A 13,072-nucleotide genomic window follows, 5' to 3' on the forward strand; every position below is an offset into this window, starting at 1 on the left:
TGAAGTAGCTGGTCCTGCTGAGTCCTACCTGATACATGTGTGAACAGCAAACCGGCCGACACTGAGATGCCGCCATTTGGAGTCTGGAAGGAATCCAATGAATAAAAGTTGAAGGCTGACAGTGCAGTATGGATGGGTGGGTGGGTCTTCGCTGAGGAATTGATGCAGCTCTACCACAGTATAGTCTCTTACCCTGAGCCTCAACCTCCTGTGGGACTGTTTGTCAGTCATTCTGGGGTAGCTGTGCCTAGGACAGTAGTCCAATGCATTGTATTTCTTTTGCACCTCAGAATATGCCTTGTGTGCCACCTTACATGAATGGCCGTCTTTTCCTGCTCTTGTTGGTTCACCTCAGTCAGTTACAGTCTAGTGGAGCACTGAATCCAATGTGCATTGTACTCAAAGCAGTCCACTTGTCAGTGCAGCAAAGCAGGTCGCAGCATGTGCTGCGCTCGTTTAATGCCAGATTATCGATGCACCGGACACATGAGGTGAGCCCTGCGTTGGATGTGAAGGCACATTGTTGCCAACAATAATTACCGTAGCAAGCTGAGTGCATGTCTTCATCACTATCGTGTCAATAAGGCACTTCTTCCAAATAGCAACTTGGTAGTGTTCACAAATGCTATGTTTACTGGGTGCTGCTCTCCACTCCCAATCTTACCGCTTTCTAACACATGAAGAACCCAGGCAGGCGTCCAACAGCAACAGGAATTTCCAAGCTACTGCCTTAATTGGGATTTGATTTTTTTAAGAATTCTGGTACAGTTTACCCCACACCCAAATTTGTACAATAATGCTTGTGCAGTTAATACTTTACATTGCTATTGGAATTCCATTTTAAATGTAAAAGTGTTCAGGGAATCTATTTGTCTCTCTTGAAATAATGAAAGCTTTGGTGGCAAATAAAGTTTCTCGAGCTCCCTCGAAGGCTCAGCGGAGCACATGGCCTGGGGCGTTGTCGGGTTCAGTCCCCTGGTCTATGCTGGGTTGGCAGATCTCGCCCGGTAGGGGTACTACATTGGGCTCAGGATAGGGAAAAAAAATCAAGTCGAGGTTTCCACGTTGTCACTACCCAGCGATCCCAGCTGGAAATGCCAATGTGGGCGTCATGTGAGGAAAGAACCCGGCCGAGCTGCTGGCAGTCCCTGTCGAGGCTCACAGATGAATAATGGCCCTTTTGACAAGGTAGTGGAGACCTCAGTAGAACCGTGACTCAGCAAAGGGTCACTGCAGTCAGGAGGGTTGAGAAAAGGAAAAAATGAATGGACAAAATTGGCAAAGCAACAGGGAGGGGAATGAATTTCTACTTTTGTAATAAAATGAGCTTCTCATAATACCATTCTTCCTTTTTCATTATCATTTAAATTAAAAATGGAGACTGTAAAGACTACTGAATAAGAAATTCCGTTACTCCTCTCCATCCCCTGCCCGCTGATTTCCACAATGAAGATTTTGTAAAATGAAAATATTAGATTTTGCAGAATGAAAGCTACTGTAATGGATTATTGATATTAAACTAACCCTCCAGTGTCTTGTTAATGCCCATAAGTTAATCCCACTGGTTCTGATGGAATAGCGTTTGGCACTGAGGAGATCTAGTCACCAATTACTGAAACCAAAAAACACATCTTTCATTTTCATGGGAAAGTTGCAGAAAATAAATTTAGTGCAAAAAAAATTAGTGGTTTTGCAAGTTAATTTGAACATTTATTTACTTCTATTTGCAGCAGCAACTTGTTAATACTTTATTATGTAACAAGACATTAAAAGTGTTATCTAAGGTGTACTTGGGTGTAAACACTGCTTTGTGAAGGAAATGGTGGAATCTTTAAGATGGAGTTGTTACCAAGCTATTGTCGGGGGGTGTTTTTAGTTTTTTTTAAATTAACATTTTATTTCAAGAAGACATGAAAATTAGAAAACATGTAACATTTAATACCCAGGTATAAACATTTTTTTAAATTTCAAGAGAAAAATTGTGCATTGGTTTTCACACTGATGTAGTAGTGGTAAATATCCTCAACACGGTATTTACTTCACAACACTTCACGAAATCCTGCTGCCCATATCTGACCCTGCACCAAATCTCACTGCCTCATCATCTCCGTCCTTGCCGTCCTACATAGGCTACCATTCTAAGTGAACAAATTTAAAATCCTCATCCTTGTATTCACATCCCCTCATGGTCTCGCTCCTCCCTATCTCTGTAATCTTCTCAAACCGACAATTCCCTTCTACCCCAAACTCTTCATTCCTCTGACTCCTCCCTGCCACCCCATCATTGACAGCCGTGCCTTCTCCATTTCTTTGTGGCTTGGTGTCTGTTTTTAACTCATGCCTCTGCGAAAATAACATTGGTAGTTTTTTTTAATGGTAAAACGCCATATTAATTAAAGAAAAATGAAAGTCTTGCATTTATATAGCGCCTTTCACAAACTCAGGACATTCCAAAGCGCTTGAAGTACTTTTGAAATGTAGTCACTGTACAGGAAATACAGGTTGTCAGTGTTGTGGGTAAATTAATGGCATGGTGCATGTTTAACGCACTCCACGTCCCGGAAGTGGGGAGGAGGAGGGGACTGCATTCTGGGGGCAGGACAGGTGCACAGGGGCTATCCCAACTTTACTTTGGGTTTTGGGTTGGTCCCCTCTTCCGTACAGCTGGGGATCAGTGGCGGCTTGTGCTCTCCTTGGTATCAACCCCACCCGCCCTCTGCAGGGATGTGTTGCAGGGTTTATGGGAGAGGACCTGTTGGATGGGGCTCCAGGTAAGGTGGGTCCTTGTCAATTTCATTATATATTAGTTTAAAATGTAGATCTTTGCCCCCTAATACCTTCATTTTTCAAACTTTAAAACCTTGAAATGAGATGAGACAAACCAAAGCTTGATATCGTTAACATTTGATACTTTTTCAACAACTCAACATATTGTTCAAAAAAAATCCTTGTTTTTCCCTCCTTTTCTCTAAGCTCAGTACTCCAGACATGGGTAGATGCAAATTGTTGTTTGGGTTGGTTTGTCTCATCTCCCAGTGTTTTTTTTGTTCCAAGGCTTTAACATTTGTAAATGGAATGTAACAGAGGTCAAGGCGGCTGCAAAAGGCCAAGCCAAAATGTTTATGAGAACCCCTAAATTTTAAACTAATATATCATAAAATTGATTGGTAGCACTTTGCATTACTGAGTAACTTCTTATGAGCTGTATTGTTTCTTAGAAAAGTCCTGTGTGCATTTTTCCTCTCTGCTTGTTTGCGCACTGGAGGATGACCAAATATTGCACAGGGAGCTGTACTAAGAACTGGTCTGTTTTTAATGAGTGAACCAGTCTTGCTGAGTTCAGCAATTGTGCTTCATGCCTGACTTTAAAATAGGCCACAGATCTTGATGCAACACAGACACACTGTTTTATCTCTATTTCACTTATTTGGACAACCGTGCTATTGTAGATTCTGGATTAAGACAGTAATTAGATTGTTCTTTGTGGCTGTTCTACTTCCAGTGAGAGCTGATTTGCACGATATTAAAATCTATTTTAAAACTGTAGGTTTTTATTTTAGTACGTGTATTTTAAAAGAGAATATCAGCAGAAAATGCAACACAATTATTGTATAAAGCAATTTTCTGAAAGCAACTTGTCAAAAACTGCAATTTGTAATCGTAGGGTAGAAAGTCACATCCCATTCTTCAAACTCTAATCTTTCTTGTACCTTTGAGATGAAGTGCTGTTCCACTTGTAGTTCCCCCCCCCCCACTTTGATTTCACAAGGTGAGCCCTTTAATTTATTGAAGCAGTGACAACTATCATTCTTCTCTTTTATATATTCAGCATTTCTCGAATGCAAGAGTGATGAGAAGGCCCCAGTCATTGTGTTTATTTGCAAGATGTTTGCTGTTGATTCCAAGGCTTTGCCCCAGAATAAGCTGAGGTAAGTGATGTAATTGTCCTTTATGATAGTTTTTGCACTTGACATTTTCCATTTCCCCTTCCATTTGCTTGTTTACTTCTCGATTGAAAGATTTTTGTAAGTTTCCATGTGAAATTGTGCAACAAATATTGCGTTCTTAAAATGACAGAATTCTATATAGCAGTGAAGCGCATTACAAAACCTCTAAAACCTGTAGGCCTCGGCTTTTCGCCTCCTTCCCGCCCATTTTTGGGCAGATCTTCAGCAGGCGGACGTGTAAAGGTAATCGGGGATAAGCTTTCGTGTCTCCCCGCTGCTTTCTGGTGGCTAGGTCCCTTGAGGCTCAATACGCCCACCCATATGTATATGGGCGAATGTAAACTTCGTGCAAATGAAGGAGAAATAGCCTTAGCCGTGTTTCGTGCCATCACACTCTTTGAATGCTGGATGTAGCCCCAGCTGTTAAGGCCCCACTCCACCATTCAAAGGTGACTGGAGCGGGGTCTCGGGGCAAAAAGAGAAGAGGGGCCTGTTTCTGCCAGGCCCCATCATCCAAAGAGTTTTTTTTCAGGCTTTCTTCTGGTGCAGTCTGCGTCCGAGGCTTGCCATGGCAAGTCTCCCCCCACAGACTGGCATGGCTTCCCGGTGGGGGGGCCAGGCAGCTCGCTTCAGTGACCCTGGGGCAGGGATTAAGGAAGTAATCTCTGGGGTAGACAGGTCCCACTCTGCAGGAAATGTCCTCTATTTCACTCCATTCACTCAAGAGGTTGTGAATATTTGGAATTCTCTACCTCAGGGGGCTGTGGATGTTCACTCGTTGAGTATATTCAAGACTGAGATCAATAGATTTTTGGACTCTAGGGGAATCAAGGGATATGGGGATCGGGCAGGAAAGTGGAGTTGAGGTCGAAGATCAGTCACGATCTTATTGAAAGGTGGAGCAGGCTCAAGGGGCCATATAGCCTACTCCTGCTCCTATTTCTTATGTTCTTATTTCCTGTTCTTAAGCTCATCAAGTACCCGGTGCACAGAAGGTGGTCATTTGGCCCATCATGCCTCTGCCGGCTCTTTGAAAGAGCTATCCAATTAGTCCCATTCCCCTGCTCTTTCCCCATAGCCCTGCAATTTTTCTCCCTTCAAGTATTTATCCAATTCCATTTTGAAAGTTACTATTGAATCTGCTTCCACCACCCTTACAGGTAGTGCATTCCAGATCTTAACAACTCGCTGCATAAAAAAATGTCTCCTCATTTCCCCTCTAGTTCTTTTGCCAATTATCTTAAATCTGTGTCCCCTGGTTATCAACCCTCCTGCCAGTGGAAACAATTTCTCGCTATTTAGTGTATCAAAACCCCTCATAATTTTGAAAACCTCTATTAAATCTCCCCTTAACCTTCTCTGCTCTAAGGAGAACATTCCCAGCTTCTCCAGTCTCTCCACAGAACTGAAGTCCCTCATCCTTGAGTGCAAAAGACAAGGCTGAAGCGTTTGCAACCATCTTCAGCCAGAAGTGCCGAGTGGATGATCCATCTCAGCCTCCTCCCGATATCCCCACCATCACGGAAGCCAGTCTTCGGCCAATTCGATTCACTCCATGTGATATCAAGAAACGGCTGAGTGCACTGGATACAGCTAAGGCTATGGGCCCCGACAACATCCCAGCTGCAGTGCTGAAGACTTGTGCTCCAGAACTAGCTGCGCCTCTAGCCAAGCTGTTCCAGTACAGCTACAACACTGGCATCTACCCGTCAATGTGGAAAATTGCCCAGGTATGTCCTGTCCACAAAAAGCAGGACAAATCCAATCCGGCCAATTACCGCCCCATCAGTCTACTCTCAATCATCAGCAAAGTGATGGAAGGTGTCGTCGACAGTGCTATCAAGCGGCACTTACTCACCAATAACCTGCTCACCGCTGCTCAGTTTGGGTTCCGCCAGGACCACTCGGCTCCAGACCTCATTACAGCCTTGGTCCAAACATGGACAAAAGAGCTGAATTCCAGAGGTGAGGTGAGAGTGACTGCCCTTGACATCAAGGCAGCATTTGACCGAGTGTGGCACCAAGGAGCCCTAGTAAAATTGAAGTCCATGGGAATCAGGGGGAGAACTCTCCAGTGGCTGGAGTCATACCTAGCACAAAGGAAGATGGTAGTGGTTGTTGGAGGCCAATCATCTCAGCCCCAGGGCATTGCTGCAGGAGTTCCTCAGGGCAGTGTCCTAGGCCCAACCATCTTCAGCTGCTTCATCAATGACCTTCCCTCCATCATGAGGTCAGAAATGGGGATGTTCGCTGATGACTGCACAGTGTTCAGTTCCATTCGCAACCCCTCAGATAATGAAGCAGTCCGAGCCCGCATGCAGCAAGACCTGGACAACATCCAGGCTTGGGCTCATAAGTGGCAAGTAACATTCGCGCCAGATAAGTGCCAGGCAATGACCACCTCCCCTTGACATTCAACGGCATTACCATCGCCGAATCCCCCACCATCAACATCCTGGGGGTCACCATTGACCAGAAACTGAACTGGACCAGCCATATAAATACTGTGGCTACGAGAGCAGGTCAGAGGCTGGGTATTCTGCGGCGAGTGACTCACCTCCTGACTCCCCAAAGCCTTTCCACCATCTACAAGGCACAAGTCAGGAGTGTGATGGAATACTCTCCACTTGCCTGGATGAGTGCAGCTCCAACAACACTCAAGAAGCTCGACACCATCCAAGATAAAGCAGCCCGCTTGATTGGCACCCCATCCACCACCCTAAACATTCACTCCCTTCACCACCGGCGCACTGTGGCTGCAGTGTGCACCATCCACAGGATGCACTGCAGCAACTCGCCAAGGCTTCTTCGACAGCACCTCCCAAACCCGCGACCTCTACCACCTAGAAGGACAAGAGCAGCAGGCGCATGGGAACAACACCACCTGCACGTACCCCTCCAAGTCACACACCATCCCGACTTGGAAATATATCGCCGTTCCTTCATTGTCGCTGGGTCAAAATCCTGGAACTCCCTTCCTAACAGCACTGTGGGAGAACCATCACCACACGGACTGCAGCGGTTCAAGAAGGCGGCTCACCACCACCTTCTCGAGGGCAATTAGGGATGGGCAATAAATGCTGGCCTCGCCAGCGACGCCCACATCCCGTGAACGAATAAAAAAAATTTTAAAAATTCTAGTAAAACTCTTCTGCACCCTCTCCAAGGCCTTGACATCCTTCCTAAAGTGTGGTGCCCAGATTTGGACACAATAGTCCAGCTGAGGCCTAACCAGTGTTCTATAAAGATTTAACATATCTTCCTTGTTTTCGTATTCTTTGCCTCTGTTTATAAAGCCAAGGATCCTGTATGCTTTTTTAACAGCCTGATCAACTTGACCTGCCACCTTCAAAGATTTGTGTACAAACACCCCAGGTCTATCTCTTCCTTCACTTCCTTTAAAATGTACCATTTAGTTTATATTGCCTCTCATTCTTCCTTCCAAAATGCATCACCAACTGCATTACTACCATCTACCGTTTAAGTAATTCTTTGGAAAAAAAAGTCCAGTAGGTTAGTTAAGTATGACCTTTCCTTTCGGAATCTGTGCTGAGTGCCCTGTAACACGTTACACTTCGCTAAGTATCCTGGTTGCTGCAGGCCATCTGGAAATTATGTTCCTCATTGGTCCCAAACTAGCATTTTAATTTAGTGCTCCATGAGTAATGACACCTCTGTTTAAGCCGATGTGAAGATGCCACTTCAAATTCTTTTCCTGAACGTTACTTTATTGGTAGCCTTATTTCTAGCCAACAGGGTCAGTAAGTTGCAGGCCTCAGTAGGGAGCAACCTTGTTATGTTTGGCACCCTTATTGACTGGTCCTTTGAATTTATACCTAAGGTTTTTTCCTAATGTTGTTCAGGATAAAAGATTATTGTCCCACTGCTCGCTGCTTCATCAGTGAGAATTGGAGGGTTGATTTAATTAAATTTTATGTTAAACAGCTTGCATTTATATAGCGCTTTAAACGTAGTAAAACATCCCAAGGTGCTTCACAGGAATCGTAGAATCATAGAAAGTTATGGCACAGAAGGAAGCCAATTCGGCCCATCGTGTCAGTGCCAGCTGAAAAAGAGCTATCCAGCTTAATCCCACTTTCCAGCACTTGGTCAGTAGCCCTGTAGCTTATGACACTTCAAGTGCACATCCAAGTACTTTTCAAATGAGTTGAGGGTTTCTGCCTCTACCACCCTTTCAGGCAGTGAGTTCCAGACCCCCACCACCCCCTGGGTGAAAAAATTTCCCTTCAGCTCCCCTCTAATCCTTCTACCGATTACTTTAAATCAATGCCCCCTGGTCATTGACCCCTCTGCTAAGGGAAATAGGTCCTCCCAATTCCACTCTATCTAGTCCGGTCATAATTTTATCTACCTCAATTAAATCTCCCCTCAGCCTCCTTTGTTCCAAAGAAAACAATCCCAGCCTATCCAATCTTTTCTGATAGCTAACATTCTCCAGCCCTGGCAACATCCTTGTAAATCTTTTCTGTACCCTCTCTAGTGCAATCACCTCTTTCCTGTAATGTGACCAGAACTGTATGCAGTATTCAAGCTGTGGCCTAACCAACGTTTTATATAGTTCTAGCATAACCTCCCTGCTCTTACCTTCAGTGCCTCAGCTAATAAAGGAAAATACCCCGTATGCCTTTTTAACCACCTTATCTACCTGTCCTGCTACCTTCAGGGATCTGTGGACATGCACTCCAAGGCCTCTTTGTTCCTCTCAGTGTACTCCCTTGCCTTGTTTGCCCTCCCCAAATGCATTACCTCATACTTCTCTGGATTGAATTCCATTTGCCACTTTTCTGCCCACCTGACCTGTCCATTGATATCTTCCTGCAGTCTACAGCTTTCCTCCTCACTATCAACCACACAGCCAATTTTTGTATCATCTGCAAATTTCTTGATCAAGCCCCGCACATTCAAGTCCAAATTATTAATATATACCACAAAAAGCAAGGGACCTCGTACTGAGCCTTGCAGAACCCCACTGGAAACAGCCTTCCGGTCGCAACAACACCCGTCAACCATTACCCTTTGTTTCCTGCCACTGAGCCAATTTTGGATCCAACTTGCCACTTTCTTTTGGATCCCATGGGCTTTTACTCTTTTGACCAGTCTGCCATGTGGGACCTTGTCGAAAACCTGGCTAAAATCCATGTAGACTACATCAAACGCGTTACCCTCATCGATCCTCCTTGTTACCTGCTCAAAAAATTCAATCAAGTTAGTCAGACACGACCTTCCCTTAACAAATCCATGTTGACTGTCCTTGATTAACCCGTGCCTTTCTAAATGACGATTTATGCTGACCTTCAGAATCGATTCCAATAATTTGCCCACCACCAAGGTTAGACTTACTGGCCTATAATTACTCAGTTCCTCCTCACTATAGAAATAAAATTTGACACCGAGCCACATAAGGATATATTAGGACACTTGGTCAAAGAGGTAGGTTTTAAGGAGGAGAGAGAGGAAGAGAGATGGAGAAGTTTAAGGAGGGAATTTCAGAGCTTAGGGCCTAGGCAGCTGAAGGCATGGCTGCCAGTGGTGGAGCGATTAAAATCAGGGATGCACAGGAGGCAAGAATTGGAGGAGCGCAGAGATCTCAGAGGGTTGTAAGGCTGGAGGAGGTTACAGAGATAGGGAAGGACGAGGCCATGGAGGGATTTGAAAACAAGGATGAGAATTTTAAATTCTCATCCTTGTTTTCAAATCCCTCCATGGGCCAACGTAGCTCAGTGAGCACAGAGGTGATGGGTGAACAGGACTTGGTGTGAGTTAGGATATGGGCAGCAGAGTTTTGGATGCACTCAAGTTTACGGAGGGTGCAAGATGGAAGGCCGGCCAGGAGAGCATTGGAATAGTCAAGTCTAATGGTAACCAAGACATCGATGAGGGTTTCAGCAGCAGATGAGCTGAGGCAGGGGCAGGGGCAGGGGTGGAGACGAGCGATGTTACGACGGTGGAAGTAGGCGGTCTTGGTGATGGAGAGGAACCTACAGAATAGGTTCACAGTTTGCTTCCCATCGTGCAAAAGCCCAAAGTAAAACAGTGACCAAACAGAAGATGGATGGTTTAGTGCATTTTAGATTACCACTGACTTACGGATAGGAGCCCAGAAGGTAAATTGAAGATCATCCCTCCCATTCTATGGCTGCTTTCTGGACAAGTCTCAGTGATCTCCTGATTGATAACATTCATGGAACATTACTTATTGGTCCTTGCAACTGTACAACGTGATGGCAGAGGTGCCTAATCACTGATGGTAAACTCTGTTTTAGGGACTTCCCAAGTCCTAAATTGCAATGCTTTGATATGCTCATACTGTGCAAAGAAAGACAGATTGCCTACCTTGGTAGGGTCACCGTCGTTCTCTGAATGAAAGCATTCTTCGTAAACCATGACCATGTCTTTCCAACCATGTAGTCTGTCCTGAGTGTTAAATCATCTAGCCTAGGGAAATGTCATCTAGTTAAGTTCATGCAGTCCAGGTCAGAATGAACTAACTTGCTGGTATGGCGCCTGTCTTTATAAGGAGCAGCAATCGCAGGTCACCTGTTGGCACCTCCATCCCCCACCCTTATAACTCACCTTACTGGGAACCATTTTCTTGTCCTGCTGCTGCGCGGTTTCCCATTCACGCCTGCCGGTTATCGCATCATTCCTGACGGCTTTGAGCAGGAGTCCAATCTGAAATATGGTAATGAATCCCGGGGACTTAAAGTGGCTCCTAGGATTATTAATGCTCCGGCGGTGGGGGGTTAATATGGCCCCGGTGGGGGGATGGGTAATATGGCCCGGTGGGGTGGTGGGGGTGGTAATATGCCCTGGGCCTCTTGCCGTTGCTTGTCATTCACCCGCCGCACTCGCACTATGAGTTAAAATCGTGCCTCTAGTTTTTTTTCTGCAATATTAGTCAACACCTTGAGTGTTGGTATTTGCCGGTATACTTGATGAAACTGCAAATAAGCTATCTCCCAACCCAGTGCTAAACTTTATTGCTGGGTTGTACACTGTTTGGAAAGGGTTCCAGACAACTCTGTGTTTTGACCCAAATAATGTTTTAAAACCATGTCAACCCTGACAACAACTAATACTCAGTCATTTAGGTCACACACAGCCTTGTGTAAATTTTCCAGAATAAAAACTGCCAGCTAGTAAATTCGATCGAGGCAAAACCTTTTTAACTGTTTCTATGTAAGTTAGAAATCCATGAAGACAAAGAAGTTTTTAGTTTTTATTGTGTGTTGACACAGTGCCTAGCTCTGTTGTTTTAGAGGAAAAAACTGCAAGTAATGTGCAGTTCACAAAATGGTTTTAAGAAATGAGTCTTCAAACCTCCCCCCCCCCCCCCCCCAAACTCACGTTTAAATTTCTATTAATTCTTGCATAAAGTTACTGTGTTTGCCCAGATAAAGAGAAGCTTGTTTTGGAACATGGTGAGTTGCCTAAATATAGGACATTGTTGTTTCAGATTGTATCCATCATCGTGAAAGTTAGACAATGGAAACCACAGTCAAAACAAATGGTGGTGAATAGCACACTTGGCAACGCACAGCAGCAAGTCTGTAGGACTTGGTTCAGTGCCAAGAGTCACATTGTACTGATTAAACAGTCAGCAGTAACCTATTACAACTTTCTTGCTTCCAAGTGTGGATACCTTTTGTTCATAAGTCTTTAGCCAAGCTGGCAATTGACTTTAAAATAATCGTTCAGCAAAGTATTGGTATTAGCTTTGGCAATTTTTTTTTCTTGAAGTTTGATATAGATAGAAAAGACTTTCTTCCTGTCACAACTTAGCAAAATATGCTGCATTTTATGAAGTTTCTGCCATTAACGTTTTTTGTGGGAGTAAATTTTCTTTGACTATAAATGATTTAATTCCAGCCATTCTGTGACAGCAGCCATGTCTCCCGTAGAAAACATTTCAGCTGGTATCGACATCTATTTAAGTCTATTAAGTGAGGCTGTAATTCTCCTTAATATTTTTTTTAAAAACATGATTTAATGCATAAAGAAAAGCCTTGTTCCAATGTATAATTACTAGGACTCCTTTTTTTTTTGTGTTTTTCTTTCCTTACCCATTATTGCTGTAATTTAATATCTAGCATTTCTAGCTGAAATGTGTTTCCACTTATACTTGGATTTAGACTAAAGCAGAATATCATTGATTATTCCAGGAGCCCGGCAACAGGATAAATTAACTAGAACGTACATTTTAGGGGTGCAGCTATATCGCCACTCTTGTGTCAAACGTGCAGCCGTTTCAACTGCACATCGATGCGCAAATGGCAACACGGCTCTGGAATCAGGTTCCAAATGGACTGTGGAATGCAGCAATATGAGATACCCTTGGGGAGACACTCTCAGAATGCTTGAGAATGATGCCATGTGCAGTGTAAACACAGTGCCGGGTCGAGCTTGGTTTAAAAAAAGTTGAGCTAACTGCGCACTTTACAAGCAGTGTCTGAGTTTTTAAAAATTGTTTTGAGGAAGTAGGCACTCCCACCTGTGCTCTGGAAACATTGGGCTGTAAAAATGATGGTGTGTTAACGGTGCACGCCGCTATTAATGTGCAAATTGGCCAGCAAGGCCAGAGGATTAAGAGATACGGCGTGAGTCGCAAATCTCCAGAACTTGCTGGTCGATTTACGCCGCTCTGCTTCGCACAAACGGCATCTCGCCCTTAGACTCCCTGTTATTTTTAAGAACTTGCTGGATTTGCACATTAATTGCCCATTAAACTCGCCACAGAAAGTTAAATCTGGTTAACAGTGTAAGTACCTTTTAAACAAAGTGATAATTGTTAATGCAATGCCAATCAACCTCTTTGGCCCTGAAAGGGAATAATTTAAACTGTTCAATCTCATTTCTGCATATAGTAAATTGTTGTTCGGGATTTTAAAAATTTCAAATTTTTAATTTTTTTTCTCTTACTTTTCCTTTGTCTCTTTTTTCTCTCACTCTTAATCCAATCTTTCTTTCCCTCTCTTTATTTCTCTTTCTGTACCTGATTTGACTCTAATTCACCCTGCTTCTCTTAAGGAGATAGACTGTTGATACCCCGTTCCAGATACCCCGTTGCCCTCACCATGCCTTCATGTGCTCGCACTTCCAGCAAC

General features: G+C 44.0%; 1 protein-coding gene across 1 annotated transcript in view; it reads left to right on the plus strand.

The window, feature by feature from the left end:
- Positions 1 to 13,072, plus strand: part of efl1 (elongation factor like GTPase 1) — a 228,278-nt gene that overhangs the window by 71,114 nt on the left and 144,092 nt on the right. The window contains exon 12 of the mRNA XM_067971612.1: positions 3,830 to 3,929. Within this exon, the coding sequence (XP_067827713.1) occupies positions 3,830 to 3,929 (100 nt within the window). The remainder of the gene's footprint in view (positions 1 to 3,829; positions 3,930 to 13,072) is intronic.

This window comes from Heptranchias perlo, chromosome 34 (genome assembly GCF_035084215.1).
Source record: "Heptranchias perlo isolate sHepPer1 chromosome 34, sHepPer1.hap1, whole genome shotgun sequence".
In the NCBI taxonomy this organism is placed as follows: domain Eukaryota; kingdom Metazoa; phylum Chordata; class Chondrichthyes; order Hexanchiformes; family Hexanchidae; genus Heptranchias; species Heptranchias perlo.